Source organism: Callorhinus ursinus, unplaced genomic scaffold (genome assembly GCF_003265705.2).
Source record: "Callorhinus ursinus isolate GAN/ISIS: 27379988/994484 unplaced genomic scaffold, GSC_fseal_2.0 scaffold45, whole genome shotgun sequence".
NCBI classification, from domain to species: domain Eukaryota; kingdom Metazoa; phylum Chordata; class Mammalia; order Carnivora; family Otariidae; genus Callorhinus; species Callorhinus ursinus.
The window spans coordinates 4,100,110-4,119,835 of record NW_027397107.1 but is presented as its reverse complement, the minus strand read 5'-3'; the positions used below and the strand labels follow the sequence as shown (position 1 = coordinate 4,119,835).

At 47.0% G+C, this 19,726-nt stretch overlaps 1 protein-coding gene across 5 annotated transcripts in view; it reads right to left on the bottom strand.

The window, feature by feature from the left end:
- Positions 1–19,726, bottom strand: part of HOMER2 (homer scaffold protein 2) — a 130,995-nt gene that overhangs the window by 30,407 nt on the left and 80,862 nt on the right. For 4 of the 5 annotated variants that reach the window (XM_073882207.1, XM_073882208.1, XM_073882210.1 and 1 more), the window contains one exon: positions 9,691–9,847. The exons of the other annotated variant lie outside the window; for it this stretch is intronic. Coding sequence is in view for 1 of the 4 variants with exons in the window: in XM_025893104.1 (XP_025748889.1) it covers positions 9,691–9,847 (157 nt within the window). In the remaining 3 variants the exon portion in view is untranslated. The remainder of the gene's footprint in view (positions 1–9,690; positions 9,848–19,726) is intronic. 5 annotated transcript variants of the gene reach the window in all.

Here is a 19,726-nt window from a genome sequence, read left to right as displayed (position 1 = left end):
GCCTGCTCTGCTGTAGGATTGCTTTGACTCTGGTTACCCTCCCTCTTTCACTAGCATCAAGGGGTCTGGGCGTTTACGGAACACGGCCTACCGCGTCCCCCAAGCTGGGGGTCAAGCCCACCCCCCACCCCACCGTGCTGCTCTTGCAATCCCTCAGGCTGGTTCCCTGCACCATGAAACACCTTGGCTGCCTCCTGACAGCTTACCAAAGGCTCTGGGGCTTCTAGAACTTTCTAGATTCAGAACAGAGGAAGACAGGGGAAGGAAAGACATCATGTACGTCTACGTTACCCATTATGTTGCCAGAGCTCACCAGAGGTAGCTGGTCTAAACCATCTCCAGGCCACACTGGCCAGCCCGTCTCTATAATCAGAGAGTCAACGGGCCAGTTATCGTCCCACGACATCTGGCACACTGACCTTCTCAAAAGCAGCAAGACTGACAGTGGGAGCAATCGAGCTGTCAAACACGATCAAGCCCAGAGCCTCCTGCCTTCATTTCCCACCAACATGGGAACCTCATCCTGTGCTGACCAGGCTCCTGGGTAGACGGAGGCTTCCAAGGATATGCTCCTTCTGGGTATGTTTCTCCCAGGCGCCCAGATCCTTTCTGGCTACCTGCTCTTGTACCTGGAACCCACCTAATGCTTCTGTTTCTCTTGAGACTCTTTCATTCTCCCCCACCTGCATGAGGGAGCGAAAGAAGGCGGACCCCCGTGAAAAGCTCTTCTGTCTGCTCCGGGGAGTGCCTGGTGCAGCTATGCAGGAGGGACATCCTGGGGTGCAGGGAGGACATGGCTCCCAAGGGAGGCTCAGCTCAGCTCTGGGCTGATGAATGGAGGCCTCTCTTGTGAGCCTGGAGAGAATGAGGTAGGGTGAGTCTGATGGGACAAAAGTTTCAACTCAATTTCACTGGTAATATGGAAACTGCACTGCCATTAGCATTCTATACTCACCAAACTCAGGGTCGGTCTGATGACACCAAGACTGGGGCAAGGGTAGGGGACAACGGGAGCTCTCAGAGATTGGTAAAGTCACTTCGAAAAACAATGTGGCTTTCTCTGATAAAGTTAGAGATGCGCATTCCCTACCACCCAGCAATTCCACCACTAAGTACACACGTAAGAGAAATCTTTGCAGAGGTGTATCAGGAGAAATAAACCAGAATGTTCTCAGTGGCGGTGTTTGCAAAAACAAATGCCCCCCCCACCAGCGGAATGGGTACACTGGTATACTCATACAATGAAATACTATCCTGCAGCAAAAACGGACCAAGGCCGCAGCCATCAACATGCACGAATCACAAAAACAGTGTTGGCAGGTGGTCGAAGGTACAAAGGTCCTGCTGTGAGATAAATAAATATTCGGGATGGAGTGTACAACACAAGGGCTACAGCTAACACTGACCTGTGCTAGATGGGCCAGTTGTCCAGGGTAGATCCTACGAAGGCTCATCACAAGGAGAAACTCTTCCTTTATGTTGTATCTATATGAAATGATGGATGGTGGCTGAACCCACTGAGGAACCCATTTCACAATATATGAAAATCAAACCATCATGCCATACGCCTTAAGCTTAGTGATGTAGATCAATGATCTCTCAATAAAACTGGGGGGAAAAAAACCAACATTAAGCAAAAAAATTAAAAAGGAAGTCACAAAAGGAGATACACAGTATGGGTCACCAGTGGGACTGTATTTATATAAACATCAAAAACAGGCAAAACTAAATAATATATTATTTAGGGCAAGAGTCAACAAACTCTAGCCCACAGGCCAAAGCCAGCCTGTATTCTATTTTTGTAAATAAAGCTTTATTGGCACACAGCCACACCCATTCATTTCCATATTGGTCTACGGCTGTTTTCTTGCCACAAGAGAAAAGCTGAATAGCTAGACAGAGACTGTGCAGTTCATTAAAAAAAATTACTCTAAGGCCCTTTAGAGAAAAATGTTGCCAACCTCTGGTTTAGGAATACACACAGGCGGCAAAACCATAAAGAAAATGAAAGGACCACTTAATACAAATTTCAAGAGAGTGGGATCCTCTTGAGGGGCATATAATTAGGGACAGGCCTAATTAGAGACATGGGGCAGGCAGGTAGAGGAGCGCACGCTTTACTATCAGGCATTAAACAGTAAGGATGCTGCATGTAAACATCCTGGGGAAGAGGCTTCAGTGGGAGCTCCTGTCTCCTATACACACCCCCTGCCTCTTTTGTGAGTGATCTCGGGAACTTGCACAGAGGAAAAGCAGAAGACTCCCTAGTCGAAGCCCCAGCTCCCACAGGCCCCTGGGACCAAGTTCTCAGAAAATGCGCACGTGTGTCAGCAAGAGCTTCATGGAAGAAGTCAGAGCTCGGCCCCTCCGGTCTCCAGCCCCGGCTCTGGACTCAGAGGAAGCCACTCGGCACAAGATGGGAGATATCCCTGGATTCCTCTCCAAGGAAAAGTTGTTCCCAAACCCGGGGGGATGCAAGATGGAAAACCCTAAAATTTTCTACAAGACGTTGGGACTGAGGGACAGACATGTTGCCTGCTTCCAGAGTAGCAATTCATGGGTGCTTTTTTTCTTGTTTTCTTTTACACCATAATCAGGGAAGAAAAGAAACCAACATCCACTGAAAACCTACTGTGTGCCGAGACCCTTCCATATGTTGGCTCCCTTAACAGAAGGTGCTCTGCTTGATCCGAAAGAGGAAACTGTAAGGACGAGGGGGAGGAGGGGGCCTGGCTGTGCGCTTGAAAGCAACTGCACGTTCCCAGAAGGAAATACCGAGTCAGGGTTTCAGACGCTTCCATCCTGCAAACAGTCCCGATTCGGCGGTCCTGGCTCCACAGCACGTGCGGCTAAGTATGTGCAGAATGGATGACCTCAGAGGGCTCTTCCCACAGAGGTTTCTGTGATCCTATAAATAACAGACGCAAGGGCAGCAGAGCCATCCAGAGCCCTGGGGAGAAACACCTGCTCTGGGGGAGTGGCAACCGCAGGCGAGGCGCTCTCACCCGAGGAGGGCCGCGCTGAGCTCAGTCTGCAGATGCCAACAGCGCAATGCAACCAAGGCCCCCGGAGGCTCAATGAACAAATGCTCTGGGAAGGCAGTGTGCCTTCACGGTGGGGTTGGCTGTTCTGCCCAAAAACTCGCTACAAATCATCCGGCTGTTGGCATGAGGCTGGTGGCGATGGCATGGCTCACGCCTATGCTCTGGGAAGCTGGGAGCTGTGAGGTGCCCTCGAGGGGCTCCCACCTGGCCATGCACGGGTAACATTCTGAGGTTTAGGTCCTGGGTCCCTCTTGGCGTGGACCCGACCCATGCCCACTGTCCTGGGGCCATGGCACAGCTGCCGCTGTGGGCATGCCCGGGTCTGGCCTGGTCACCCAGTGCCTATCCCTCACCCTTCTGCAATGCAGCCCAGTCTGGCGTGGGGCTGCAATTCCAGTGATGAGCCGGGCCTGGGCCCCAGTCCTCAGAGAGTGCAGGGCCCTGGCGCCTCATGCACAGAAATGGATCCACATAACCCTGCCCCCCGCCCGAGTTGGAGCGACTCCCGCCCAGCCGTGCCTTTAGCAGCAGGTGGGACGGACACCGAAGTCTTTTCCCTGAGAAGAAGAAAATGCCTCGTGTTTCAAGAATGAAGAACAGGTCTGTGTACAGGTTTCTCCTCTGATGAACAGCACCGATTGCTCTTAGGGGAAGGACAGGCCTTCTGCATCCTTCTGCAAGCAGAGCGTGACAAATGCTTGGATGGGGCCTGGGAACTTGCTGTGCCCTGGAGTGGGGCAACAGCTGCCGGGGCTGCTGGCTCGCCTCCTCCCTGGATGGGGAGCCCGCGTGCCGCGCGCAGCCTGTGGTTGACTCAGCGGCTGAGGCTGCTGTGGTCGCTGCTCCCGGTGACCTCCAGGACCCCTGCACACCAGTAGCTTATGACTGAAGCACATCCCCTTCTTCATGTGGGAGGGGCAGCTGGCTGAGGGGCACTAAGAAGAGGCTCAAGGCTGAAAGGGGAACCCTCCTACGCTGTTGGCGGGAATGCAAGCTGGGGCAGCCACTCTGGAGAACAGTATGGAGGTTCCTCAAAAAGTTGAAAATAGAGCTACCCTACAACCCAGCAATTGCACCATTGGGTATTTACCCCAAAGACACAGATGTAGGGATCCAAAGGGGCACATGCACCCCGATGTTTATAGCAGCAATGTCAATAGCCAAACTATGGAAAGAGTGAAGATGTCTATATATGTGTGTATATACACACACACACACACACACACACACACACACAATGGAATATTATGCAGCCATCGAAAAATGAAATCTTGCCATTTGCAACGACATGGATAGAACTAGAGGGTACTATGCTAAGCGAAATAAGTCAATCAGAGAAAGACAAGTATCATATGATCTCACGGATATGAGGAATTTGAGAAACAAGACAGAGCATCATAGGGGAAGGGAGGGAAAAATGAAACAAGATGAAACCAGAGAGGGAGACAAACCATAAGAGACTCTTAATCTCAGGAAACAAACTGAGGGTTGCCCGAGTGGTGGGGGGTGGGAGGGATGGGGTGGCTGGGTGATGGACACTGGGGAGGGTATGTGCTATGGTGAGCGCTGTGAATTGTGTAAGACTGTTGAATCACAGATCTGTACCCCTGAAACAAATAATACATTATATGTTTAAAAAAAAAAGAGAAGATAGTAGGAAGGGAAAAATGAAGGGGGGGAAATCGGAAGGGAGGACAAACCACGAGAGACGATGGACTCTGAGAAACAAACCGAGGGTTCTAGGGGGGGGGGGGGGGGATGGGTTAGCCCGGTGATGGGTATTAAGGAGGGCACAGACTGCATGGAGCACTGGGTTTTATATGCAAACAATGACTCATGGAACACTATATCAAAAACTAATGATGTAATGTATGGTGACTAACATAATGAAATAAAATTGAAAAAAAAGAAAAAGAAGTAAGAATGAAGAATAAGTATTTCTTGAGGCAACTGCTAACTCCATTTTAAAGATGAGCTTTCATCTGATTAATTATATAAGAAAACAGAAGACAACAGACTCATTTAACTTGAATTTGTTTAAATAGTTGGACTGGCATAAGATTTAATGAGGCCCCTTTTTGAGGAGTATTTAAAATTATAATTTTTGTTAAAAGAATATTTGTTGAGGTCCAATAAATCTGTTGCATACAAAAAAAAAAAAAAGAAGAAGAAGAAGAAGAAGAGGCTCAAGGCCATGGACTTGATTTGGCCAGGCCAATGGAGAGACGCAGGACCCAGGCCCGAGACCTGCCCAAGGTCAGAGGTACAAGTCCTGTGCCAAAAGAGCTCCAAAGGCTAAAGACATCTGACCATCGGCCACCTCAGTTCAGATCAACATTTGGGATCGAAGTCCTAAGACAAAGCGGTGACCACTGTCTGGTGTTCTGTGCTCTGGTTCTCACAGCAGGAAACTTGCCCACCCACCCACCCTTGCCCTGAGCGTCAGTCATGGTAATTCAGTGACAAAGGTCCCGACATCCCCACCATGCTGGACCTCCTGCTCCCTCACAGGCACCTCCTTTTGCAGAACTAGGGCCCTGTCACAGCCCCTGTGCCACAGCAGTAAGGTTGGAACCCTGGGCGGGCTCCAGGGGTGCCAGGAGGGGTGGACAAGATCCCCGGGCTCCATCTCTGAATTCCAGTGGCTCCCCTGGTGAGGTTCCCACTCTGTAAGTAAGTGACTCTATAACTCGACAGGTCCCCCACACTGATCCTGAATTGGCTCTGTTCTGCAGCTCCGGGGTCAGCCCCCGCCTACACACACACATCCATCTGATTTCTCTTAGCTGGCTCATTTGGCTCGCACCCCAACTGTCACAGCCTTCAGAAACTGCAGAGCTGGACGATACAGCGGCTGACACTTTGACACATTACTAAAAGCCCAGCTAACAGGACTAAAGCACTTTCTCGAAGAAAATCATTTTATCTATATTTAAGCCCAATATATCCTTGGATAACTCAACTGACGAAAGTGCAAACCCAGCTCAAGGACAGCAGATGAAGTGGCAGCTTCTAAAGATAAAAGAAAGCAGGTCAGCTTGATGCACCACCCCTATCAGAACATCCTGGCAAGAGACAACGCGATTCCAGCTCAGAAGCAGAGAAGGGAAGAGGTAATTCAACTGTGGTATCACCATGTCTCCCAGAAGAAAATGATGATGATGATGATGATGATGATGATGGCCACCTTGGAGATATTCACTCATCAAACCTGAGCTGCCTACCTACTAGGTGCCAGGCACTTTCACACTTGCTCCGCACTCACCAGAACCCTGCCACGTCTCATCCTGCTTGCTTAGAGGAGAAAACCAGCCCCTGCCTCTCCCTAGACATATTTGCAGACCAGCTATTGCTATCTGAACACGGAAGAAGATCACACTGCTTGTGTGACGTCGTGTCAGGACAGCTCCTCTACCAGCCGGGGGCAGCCGGCTCCAACCCAAGTGCTAGGAAGCTGCTGTCCTAGGGACTGGCCACAGGAACTGGCCTGCCAAGCCTCAATGGCACTGTGAGTTTGCCCGGGCGACTGCCTATCCTTGACCTCAACTGTGAAATGAGGACTTCTGGGCTCCCTTCCTGCACAGGAGGAAGGGTTGTAGCAACTGGAAGCAAGAGACAGAGGATCGAGGGGCCCAGCCAACTTTATCTGCAGTTTTCGCTACGCTGAGAGAACACAGCCGGAAGGGGGAATTTTGTTTTAAGACAAGGAGCCTCGTCAAGAGATCAGGAGGCACCAGCAGGCTCTCACAGCTTCCCTAGAGGACATTCCAAGGGAGGCTTCTCTGTGCCTTCTGCTCTGTGGCCCGAGAGAAGCAAGAAGCCTCCAACCAGGCCCCATTCTACTGCCCAACGCCCCACTCCCCTGCTTCTGACGGCCTCGGGATGCTGGCCTACAGGCAGGAGGGGGGGAGCCAGTCAGAAAGCTACTAAAAGCTTTGAGCAAATGAAAAAGTGCTCAACATCCCTCCTCATCAGCAAAATGCAAGTTGAAACCACAGTGAGATAGCACCTCACACCTGTCAGAACGGCTAGTACTAAAAAGACAAGAGGGGCACCTGGGTGGCTCAGTCCGTTAAGCACCTGACTCTTAGTTTCGGCTCAGGTCATGATCTCAGGGTCGTGGGTTGGAGCCCCATGTTGGGCTCCGTGCTCAGTGGGGTGTCTGCCTGGGATTCTCCTCCTCTGCCCCTGCCCCCACCCTGCTCATGCGCTCGCTCTCTCTCTCTCATAAATAAACCTAAAAAAAAAAAAGACGGGAAAAAACAGGTGTTGGCGAGGATGTGGGGAAAAGGGGACCCTCGTGCACTGCTGGTGGGAAGGTAAATTGGTGCCGCTACTGTGGAAAACAGCATGGAGTTTCCTCAAAAAATTAAAACTAGAACTACCCTATGATCCAGTAATCCACTACTAGGTCTTTACCCAAAGAAAACAAAAACACTCATTCAAAAAGATACGCACGCCTATGTTTACTGAGCATTATTTACAGTAGCCAATGTATGGGAAGCAACCCAAGTGCGCACCCCCCACAGACGAATGGATAAAGAGCATGTGCATATATGCACGATGGAATACCACGCAGGCATAAAAAGAATGAGATCTCACCATCTGTGACAACACGGATGGACCTAGAGGGTATTATGCTCAGTGAAACAAGTCAGACAAAGGCAAATACCGTATGGTTGCACTCACGTGTGGAATCTGAAAGACAAACGAACAAACAAAAAAACAGAACAAACTGATGGTTGTCAGAGGGGAGGCAGGTGGGAGGGATGGCTGAAATATATACGGGCCATGAGGAGGTACAAACTTGCAGTTTTAAGATAAATAAGTCATGCGGATGAAAAGTACAGCACAGGGAATATAGTCAATAATATTGTAAAAATGTTCAGTGACAGATGGTGACTACACTTATGATGAGCACTGGGTGAGGTACGGAATTGCTGAATACACTGTGCACCTGAAGCTAATATAACACTGCATGTTAATTATACTTCAGTTTAAAGAAAAAAACTTTCAGGACAAGTTATGGTCTTAAAACAAAACATGAGGCATAAGGGTGAGGCATTTCAAAAGCAGGCTCACTGACCAACTAAAAAGGGAATGAATTTGTGCTTCTCCTTTTTTTTTTTTTTAAGCCCAAACTGATAGGGAATGAAAATGGGGAGGTGGTTTAGGGGGCAAATAGGGGAATTCAGCTTCAGATACCCTGAATTTCATTTTCTTTTTTTATAAGTGACTTTGTTTATTTATCTAATTATTTTAAGTAAACTACCTCCAAATTGGGGCTTGAACTCATGATCCCAAGATTTTTTTTTTAAAGATTTATTTATTTATTTGAGAGAGCGAGAATGAGAGAGACAGAGAGCACATGAGAGGGGGGAGGGTCAGAGGGAGAAGCAGACTCCCTGCCGAGCAGGGAGCCCGAAGTGGGACTCGATCCCCGGACTCCAGGATCATGACCTGAGCCGAAGGCAGTCGCTTAACCAACTGAGCCACCCAGGCGCCCCCTCACAATCCCAAGATTAAGAGTCATGCTCCACCAACTGAGCGGCCAGGCGCCCCAGATACACTGAATTTCTGGTGACAGCAGATAATGTAAATTGTAAAACTGTCCAGCTGGATGAACACCAATTAAAGACAGAAAAATTATACTGCATCAAATCTTTCTTTTTTTTTGTTAACTTGATGATACTTCTGTTGATATCCCTTCTTTATTCTGCCCCCATAGCAACGAGGCAAAAATATCAAGGAAGACGGCAGAATAATACAAGTACCTGGAAAAAAATGTATTTCAACAAATTCTCCAAAATCTTCTAATCAAGTTTGATTTTCAGGAATAACAACACCAAACCAGACTAGATATAATACCCAGTGCTGGGAAGAGTGTAATACACCGGCATTCTCACGCACGCTAGATAAACAGACTCTTCAGGGAGCAACTTGGTCACATCCATCACATGCCATGAATAAACAGTTACTATCTCGGCCTACAGTGTTTGATTGATTCCAGGAATCAATCCTAAGGAAATACCCAAAAGAAAGCAATAGGTATGTGATGAATGAATGGGAGTATTTGTTGTATAAAGATGCTCATTACCTAGAACAGGAAAAAACTGGAAGCCACTGACAAATGCAACCATGAGGGGAGAGATTAAGAACATTATAGGCCCTCAGTGGAACAGTTACACGGGCATTAAAACACTAGTTACGAAGACAACGTGGTAACAGGGAAATCTTTTTTTTCCCCATTTGCCGTAATTTTAAGTGAAAAAAAAAAAAGCAGGGTGTGTGATTATACCAACCAACGTCATGATTGTAAGAGTAACATCTGTGTTAAAGCGGCAGGATTTGGGTACATCCTTTCCCCTCCACTTTGAAATATATCGTACTGATATTTTTTTTTTTTTTGGAAGATTTTATTTGAGAGAGTGAGCGGGAGGGAGAGGGAGAGAGAATCTGAAGCAGACTCTGCACTGAGTGCAGAGCCCGACGCGGGGCTCGATCCCAGGACCCTGAGATCATGACCTGAGCTGAAACCAAGAGTCAGACGCTTAACGGACTGAGCCACGCAGGTGCCCCTGTATCATACGGCTCTTGATGAGAAGGCGGCAACTGGGAATGTTAACCTCAGCCTCTGGGGAGGTACCTTGGCTCCATCCACGCTGATGATGCGATAGCTATTCCTGGTGACATCGTAGAAGTAGGAAACGGTGACTGCCTGCTTGCTAGCAGGCACCCAGTTCTTCTTGGTGCTGGGGTCGATCTGGAAGACGTGCGCCCGCGTAGTGAAGATGGGCTGTTCTCTGCAGGAGGAGAGAAGGGTGCGTGAGCCGACAGAACAGGACTTCGTGTATCATGTATGACTTCTCGCCCCACCCCCTGCTGTCCCCAAAGATCTTAATAGCTTATTGAGAGAGATACATATGCATGAGGACAATTAAAATAAGAAAAGGGGAAGAAGAGACTCTAGCACAGGAGTTACGGACACCCAATCCACCCCGGCTGTGGGCAACTGGCTTAATGAGCGATTTGCTCTTTTTTTTTTTTTTTAAGATTTTATTTATTTATTCATGAGAGACAGAGGGGGAGAGAGAGAGAGAAAGAAGCAGAGGGAGAAGCAGGCTCCAAAGGAGCAGGGAGCCCGATGCGGGACTCGATCCCAGGACCCTGGGATCATGACCTGAGCCGAAGGCAGACACTTAACCATCTGAGCCACCCAGGGGCCCTGAGCGATTTGCTCTTAATGCTGCTCTTCGTCCAGTGTCCTTGCGTCCTGTCAAGCATCCTGGTCCCGTTCTGATATCCTGCTGGCATTCTCGGGATTTTGCGATACATTTATTTTGGGGGATTCTGCCACAATTTTAGGATTTTGCAATCCATTTGCAATTTCATAATTATATTTCCAGTAAGTACTTCTCAAATTCGCAGCACTTTACCAAGGACGCGTTCATTTGTCATTGACTGAGGCTTAAAGTTTTATGTTTCCAACTTATAAACCTTTTGAGGTTTAGGAGTTTAATTCGGGAAATCCATCTCTTTTAGCTATTCCTGCCTCTGTATGGTTGTTGCTCTTTTGCTCTGCAAAAGAGCTGTAAATTCTTAATGTGATTGTGAACCAAATGGGCACACTATCCAGGTTTCTTCTAGAAAGCGGAGAATTATTTCGACCTTGACAATAAGCATCAAGAAATAAGGCAGATGGATAAAAAACTGAAGTGGATTACAGTGCATTTCACACTCTAAGGTATCTACCTCACAAAGGAACATAAAATGAAACACAAACTCGTTACAAAATAGACTTAATTTTAAAGAAAAGGTCTTCAGGCAGACTGGCTCAAAAATCCTTCAAGTGTTCCAAATACGGTAACATGGTCAGGGGGAAGCCCCCAGGATGTAAAAGTGGCCCCATCGTTCACGAAATGCTACGGATTTAATAAGCATTTATTAGAGATAAAAACGAAACCAAAAGGTAACTCAAATTAAAAGTTTGCTTATCCCTAGTCAGGAAACTCTACCGATGTCAAAAGGGGTGACATAAAAGAATGGGGACACCCACGTGGATAGAAAAAAAAAATCAAAGGGAAAAGGTGAATTTTAAGTGTTCTGGTCTCTAGATGGAGTGGTTTTAGGCAAAGCAGTCTTTGAACCCGTTCTGCCTAGAGAAGGCTCATTACTGGAAAGAAAGCTCTTTCTTAGGAGAGAAACTTCTTCCTAGAAAAGCAATTTACTATTTGAGCCTCATGCAAAGAATACGGAGTATCGCAATGAATACCAGCATCAAGCATCAATTGTGGCTGCAGACAAGTGCAGAAACCCTTTCATGACTACTCTTCCAGGAGACTAAAAGCCAAGGACATGCTATTCGCGCTAACTCAGTGAAGCAGGTTCAAGGGGCCAGGCTTCCAGAAGAACCAACAGAAGCATTCCTTGCCACCCCCCCCCCACCGAAACTTCCCTCCTAGATCCCAGAACAGGACAAAGGCCTCTGGGGATGTGGGTTACTTAGGACGCCTGTCTTCCCTCGACCGTGATTAGGTTCACCCACCCGCCCGATCCTAAACTGACAGCCTTCCAGCCGCAGGGTGACAGGCTGTAGAAACGAAAGGAACATTCTCACTGCGATTTCCCTGCATCTGCTGTCACCAGGGGCCAGCCTGTGGGGGAGCGTGTGTGCACAGGACTGCAAGCGCTCCTAATCAAATCCACGTGGGGATGTCTGGCATCTGGATCCCCCAGCTGTGCTACAGCCAGCCCAGGCACCATAGTTTGCTAATCATCCAAGTACAAGCACCATAAAGGAAAACACTTGCTCACATGGAATTCTCCTGCTGATGCAAGAGAAGGCACTGATTGAAAGGACAGTAACTACAGAAAAGACTTTTAGAGAAATTCTGCAATGTATACAAATACCAAATCATGCTGTGTACCTAAAACTAACATGATGTTATATGCCAATTATACCTCGATAAAAAAAATAATAATTGCATTGTGCTAAAGTCCGTCTGCCTCTCTCGTACAGAGCACTAACAGGTGGGGTCCACGGGTCAGGCAGGAGCCCTTGCTGGGGAAGGGGCCTGGCTTTCACACTTGCCCTCACGCCCTCCACACTGAGCAAGAGGGATTGGGTCTGGGGTTTAGCGCCCTTAGACCAGTGTTTCCGAAACCTCTGATGGAAATTAGCTGGGGCACTTCTTAAAAATACAAGTTTCTGGGCCCCAACCTACTCCCCCCCACCTAGGAACTTAGCTCTCCAGGGAGGGGCCTGGGGAGCTCTGTTTTTAACAAGAGCTCCAGGTGATTTTGATCCTCAAAGAAGCTTGGGAGATACCCACATGAGACATTATCAGATGATCTAGAAAAAAGATGTAAGTGAGCCTATAGCCCGTATCTCTCCTCCAGAAAGACACAGCTAACTTTTACTCCAGAACTTCCTCCCACAGCCAGAAGGGGACTACGGTGAAACCATGAACAGGATTTTGGGGTGCAAAGAGTGGGGAGGCAAAGTACTCTGGGTAGAGGCTGGGGGCGGGAAGCCTGTGTGGCCAAGCACAGACTTCAAGCACTCTGTGTCCCTGAGCCTTGCGGGAGAGAGGAAGTAAGGGAAGCGGAGGGACCAGAGACAGGGCAGGAAGGACAGGGAGACGGCCGACAGTAGAGTTTCCTGACCAGGGATAAGCAAAGGCCAAGAGTCATTTGCATGGCATGACTCAGGTCAAGGTGAACATAGAGACATGAAGACACTCCATCTCCAAACCTGCCTGCTCGGCTCTGGGGATGGACCAAAGCTATTGTGGGTCGCCCTGGGGACCCCAGCCCGAATGCAAGGATGTCCTTAGAGCACCGTGAGCCCAGCTGGCCACACCTTCAGGGGCTGCAGCCCGGGTCGCCAGGGTCAGGCCCCATTACCCCTTCTGAGGACGAGCACCAAGGGAGACCAAAGACCTGCATTCCTCAGTCCTGGACAAGCCAGGGCCAGTCCGATCGCAGCTTTGTGCCCAGGAAACTGCTCACAATATTGAGATTTCCACATGAATAACCATGTCTGAGGCCAGTGGGGAGTTCTAATTAATTCTTCTAAAATTCAAAAATCTAATGGTATTTAAAGAGCAGGGGGAAAAAGGGTTAAAAAAAAAAAAAAAGGCCAGTAGTTAATATTTACTGACTACTTATCATCTGCCAGGTTTTACACATGACCTCTCCTTTAGGATCAGAAAGATCCTTTGGGGGAGGTGTACAGGTGGGGAAATGGGGGCTCAGAGAGGCCAAGGACCTGCCTTGGGTTACACAGTAAGTGGCATCTGGGATGTGAAAGCAGTTCCAAGTGACAGTCCCTCTTAACCATTATGCTACACTCTCTTTCTGAAAGAATAGCTGTAAGAGGCAGCTTTTGATGTTGTTCCCAATGACCCCCACCTCCCGGTAATTATGCCCTTATGCAATCCTCTCCCCTTGAACATGGTGATGGTGGTGGTGGAGGGACCTGTGACTTGCTTTAACCAAAAGAACATGGCAAAGGTGATGGGATGTCATTGTGCAAGTAAGTTACACAGGACTGTAACGTCTGTCTTGCTGGCAGGTTCTCTGGACTCTCTTGATGGCTTTGATGAGGCGTGCTGCCATGCTGGGGAGACCCACACTTGCAGGAACTGAGAGTGGCCTCTAGCCAAGAGCCAGAGGGAAACTGAGGCCCTCCGCCCAACACCCCCTGGGGAACTGAAATTCTCCCAACAACCACTTGGAAACTTGGGGGTCAGATCTCTCCACGGTTGAGACCTCAGATGAGATCCCAGCCCTCGTTGAGACCTTAATGGCTCCTCGTAAGCGACCCAGAAGCAGAGGATCCAGCTAAGCCATGCCCAGACTCCCGACCCAGAGGAAGTGTTTTGTTTTAAGCTGTTAAGTTTGTGGCGATTTATTACCCAGCAAAAGAGAACTAATACCTTGACCTTCACAGAAAGTCTTACTATGTACCACAAGTCCTCACACCGTGATGAGCAAAATCAGAGAAGTCTATAAACCTCACCACAAAATTCAGAAACGCAGACCCCAGCTCTGAGAGGTCATCTTGCCTCACCTGAAAAAGCAAAAATGCTGGAACTAGGACACAGGAGTCAGTTCCTCTCAGTGTACAAATCAGTATAAATAGAGAAATTCAAGAGAAGCAGAACTTTCCAACCCAGGAGGCCGCCTTTCCCTCCCAGCAGGGAAAAGCTGAAGAGAGGGTGTATCAGAGAACAGAAACTACCTTCATACCCAATTTTATTCTCCTTTCTTTGGTGTTCGATGCTTAGGGAGTGTATTTCAAAAATACTCCCATTCCTTCTCCAGTGCTTTAAATAGAAAGCAGATGTTTCCGGATGGCAAAACGTTTCTTTAGGCAGACAATATAACCTACTGTTCCCTCGCATAGTCTTCTTAGAGCTGAATAAACACCAATTGCTGCTCATTGAACACATTTTGGAACCTGACAGTAATTGTCCGCAAGAATAATTAGACACTCTGTGCAACATATGTATGTTTGGAATATGAAACCCACTCAGCAGAGACACCACTCCTGCTCGGAACAATTTCTGGCTCCGTGTAAGAGAATTCTGCAAAGAACTGGCATGATTACTTTTTGCAAGGAAAAAAAGAAAAATGATGTTTTAATTTATCATAATCCTTCACTTGCAATGGCAATGCTCAGCCCCAGGCTTTTTCTGCTATGAATCTGTGAAACCTCACAATTCTTATTATTCTGACTTCTGTTTGACTTGAATGAAAACAAACCATCCAGACATTATTTTATAGCTATTTAAGCAGCATTTCAGAGTCTCATAGGATGCCCTAACTAGTTTATCTACCTTGGGTCTTGAACCCCTCCAAACATCGATCAGACAGCGCCAAGAGAAACGCTTGGCCCCAAGCTCGATAGGCGGTAAGGCACGGTCCACCCATCGCAAAGACCTTCCCTGGCTCTGTCCCCCATCAGAGGCACTCCAGGTGTGTTAGAATGTTCCACCAGCCCGGACCACCTGGCTCTGCTCCTCACCAGAGGGCGCCCTGCTGTTTTCCTGTCAGCACTTCCAAATCACCTGCATGTCCACATGCCCATGGGGCGTGCCCTGCCTCGAGCCTAAACATCCTCCCCCTTCGCTCCCTGGAAGACTTCCTGCTCGTCCTTCAAGTGTTGTCACAGCATCCTGAGGTGTCTAATCTGTGCCCTCCAGGACACAGGCCCTGTACTGTCACAGAGACCAGCAATATGGGCTCACCTGGCTCCAAGCCCTTGCTCTGGATGGTTAATAAGGCCCTCAGCTGGCAGGGTCAAATCTCCAAAGCCTAGGACACAGAGAGGGTAAAGAAGGAGGTAACTGACAAAAGGTCCCTCCGGTACATTCTCCATGCAGAGACTCTAACTCATGGCTGTACTGAGGCTCTCCTTTCATACCAATCCCCATAATAAATATAACATAAAGTTATTGTTACTGGCAGATAATATGACTGCACACCTACAACGCCCAGGAGAATCAACTGAAAACGTGAACACGAGTAATAAAATTCAGTAAGATGACTAGTTACAAAATTAACAAAAAATAAAATCAACAGCCTTCCTATATAAGCAAACAACCTCACAGGTGACATAATGGATTTTTAAAGATCCCACTGATAGCAGCATCCAAAAAGATAACATTTCTAGAAATCTACTGAAGAAGTGTGCAAGACCTGCATGAAAAACATTAAGAATGTCTAAAGAAAAAAAGAATTCCTAAAGGCACAGAAAAGCAAGCTTTAATAAATAAGACACATTCTGTTCTTAAATAGGAAAAGTCAATATAAAGATATCGAATACCCTTGGGGCGCCTGGGTGGCTCAGTCGGTTAAGCGTCTGCCTTTGGTTCAGGTCATGATCTCAGGGTCGTGGGATCGAGCCCCGCATCAGGCTCCCTCTCACTGGGAAGTCTGCTTCTCCCTCTCCCTCTCACTTTCTCTCTGTGTATGCTCTCTCTTTCTTTCAAATAAATAAATACAATATTTAAAAAAAAGATGTCGAGTACCCCTAAATTAATACATACATTTGTCACAACATCAACAGGAATATCTTCAGAACTAGATAGGGCTATTTGTGTGGAAAACTCACCCTATGAAGACAGCCAGGAAAATTCTGAAAATGAAGAGCAATGAGTTTCAAACCTGTTAAATAATGAAATACTTAATTGTAGAGTTACAACACATGGAACAAGGAGATATTGAGCAAAGAAGTAAATTAATGGAACAGAACAACAGAGTTAGAAACAGAAGCCCGAGGAATTAAGCACATGATGTAGGTGGTACTGCTCATCCACGGGGGGCACAGGAGTCGCCCCACATACCATGTTACAACAAAGGGTTAGCAACTCTCTGGGGAAAGCCTGCACCTACTGGACCCTAGCCAGAAGTCTGTCTCCTTGCCTGGTCTGAGCGCTGCCAACTGGGTCACGGCGGACCCATTCTATTAAAGTTATTTCTGCCTGCCCCCAAACTTCCAGATTAACACAACCGATAAACGGGAGATCTCATGTAAGTCACATCTGTCACAAACCCTCCGTGGACTGGGGATTCCCTTTTCGGGTCACATTTACATCAGAGAATGGAATGAGGCAAGTGACCCTGATGAATGCTGATGGGCTTTCTTAATGACACTGCCTTAGATCCCAGAAGGCTTGACAGTTGCCCAGGAGCTCTCCGCACCCATTCTCAGTGGGTCCTCCTGTGATGTGGGGTTGACTAAGTTCTGGGTCACAGGCTGCAGGGCTGCCCCAGAAGGACTACCAGATCCACTTCCTTGCGCTTTGGGAAAGGGTCAAGAGTCTCTAAGAGGGGTGGTGGTCCCCAGCAGTGGGTGGGAATGCTGACAGTGGGGAGGGGAGGACAGATTTCCAGAAAAGCAAAGCTGATATGGAAGGCAAATACTTGTATGGGGTCAGGTGGGGGGGCTCCTCTGAGGACGAAAGAGAAGAAAACAAATTATGGGAGGACAAGACAAAGGGCAGAGTCAAGAGAGAAAATGAAACTCACCAGGGAGACAACTTAAAGGGACATGAGGGAAACTTCTGGAGTACCAGTGCTGTTCTAATACTTTCATCTGGGTGGTGTTCACGTGGTTGTGTTCACTTTGTGAAAACTCACTGAGCCGTACACGCATAATTTATGTATGCACTTATCTGTATATGTGTTATAACTGAAAAAATTTCCTTTAAAAATATATCTTATGCAAAATCAACAAAAATGATGATACGCCAGAAATAAATCTGGTTAAAGAACTGTTTTTTAAAAAAAACAACAACCCACCTCTCTGAAAACTATAAAACACTGATGAAAGAAATTGAAATTATCACAAAGAAATGGAGACATTCCATGCTGATGGACTGGAAGAACAAATATTGTTAAAATGTCTATATTATCTAAAGCAATCTATACATTTAATGGACTCCCTATCAGAATACCACCAGCATTTTTCACAGAGCTAGAACAAATAATCCTAAAATCTGTATGGAACCACAAAAGACTCTGAATGGCCAAAGCAATCCTGAAAAAGAAAAGCAAAGCTGGAGGCATCACGTTCCTGACTTCATGCTCTATTACAAAGCTGTCATCATCAAGACAGTATGTACTGGCACAAAAACAGACACATGGATCAGTGGACCAGAATAGAGAGCCCAGAAATGGACCCTCAACTCTATGGTCAACTCATCTTTGACAAAGCAGGAAAGAATGTCCAGTGGAATAAAGACAGTCTCTTCAACAAACGGTGTTGGGAAAACTGGACAACAACATGCAAAAGAATGAAACTGGACCACTGTTCTCTTTTGCCACACACAAAAATAAACTGAAAATGGATTAAAGACCTAAATGTGAGACCCGAAACCATAAAAATCCTAGAAGGGGGCACAGGCAGTAACTTCTCTGACATCAGCTGTAGCAACATTTCTCTAGATCTGTCTCCTGAGGTAAGGGAAACAAAAGCAAAAATAAACTATTGGGACGACATCAACATACAAAGCTTCTGCACAGCAAAGGAAATATTCAACAAAACTAAAAGGCAACCTACTGAATGGGAGAAGATATTTGCCCATGGCATATCTGATAAAGGGTTAGTATCCAAACTCTATAAAGAACTTACAAAAACTCACTACCCCAAAATGAATAATCCAATCAACAAATGGGCAGAAGACATGAGCAGACATTTCTTCAAAGATGACATCTAAATGGTCAACAGACTCAACATCACTCATCATCAGGAAAACGTAAATCAAGTAACAATGAGATACTACCTCGCACCTGTCAGAATGGCTAAAATCAACAACATAAGAAACAAAAGGCGTTGGTGAGGATGTGGAGAAAGGGGAACCCTCATGCACTGTTGATGGGAATGCAAACTGGTACAGCCACTCTGGAAAACAGTATGGAGGTTCCTCAAAAAGTTAAAAACAGAACTATCCTATGACCCAGCAATCACGCTACTGGGTATTTACTCAAAGAACACAAAAACACTAGTTCAAAGGGATACATGCATCCTGATGTTTATAGCAGCATTATTTACAATAGCCAAATTATGGAAACAGCCCAAGTGTCCACTGATTGATAAATGGATGAAGAAGATGTGATATATATACACAATGGAGTATTACTCAGTTGTAAAAAAAAAAAAAAAAAAAAAGAATGAAATCTTCTCATTTGCAATGACAAGGATGGAGCCAGACAGTATTACGCTAAGTGAAATAAGTCAGTCGGAGATAGACAAATACCATATGATTTCACTCATATATGGAATTTAAGAAAACAAAGAAAAAAAAAAGAGATGAACCAAGAAACAGACTCTTAAATCTAGAGAACACACTGATGGTGACCAGAGGTGGGCGGGGGGGAGGGGGAAACAGGTGATGGGGATGAAGGAGGACACCTGTCCTGAGGAGCACCGGGCGGTGTATGGAAGTGCTGAATCACTATATTGTACACCTGAAGCTAATATTACACTGTATGTTAACTGGAATTTAAATAAAAACTTTAAAAAAAAGCCACCTCACCAGCAATACTGCAATGTCACCCCATCTTCATATGGCCCCCCCTCTATCCCTGTCCAGAGCCTCTCTCCCTCCTCTACACATACATCCTCCTCTGCCCCTACCACTTTTCTGGGTTTGGCAGGTGAGGGGGATGTGACTCTCCAGACGCAGCAGGTGTGTTCGGAGACAAGCCAGCACCACCATGTGTGTGGCTATGGGAGACGGGACAAGAGACGAGGCGGAGGGTGGGCCCACGCTGGATACCCATGGACTCAATGCCACACTAAGGAAATCAGTCTCTACCTTGGAGGCTACCATCTCCCAGCTGAGCTCCATGGAAAGTTTAAGTCAAAGCTATTTTCTCTTTAAATACATTCCAAGAGACACATATGTAGGAAAAATGTTAAATGCATCCGGATAGTTGTTTTCTTCATCATGTGATATCACCTTTAAGAAATGGCATTCTCGGGGCACCTGGGTGGCTCAGTCGGTTAAACATCTGACTTCAGCTCCAGTCGTGATCGCGGAGTCCTGGGATCGAGCCCATGTCAGGCTAAGTGCTCCGTGGGGAGCCTGCTTCTCCCTCTTCCTCTGCCCCCTCCCTCTGCTTGTGCTCACTCTCTCTCTCAAATAAATAAATAAAATCTTAAAAAAAAA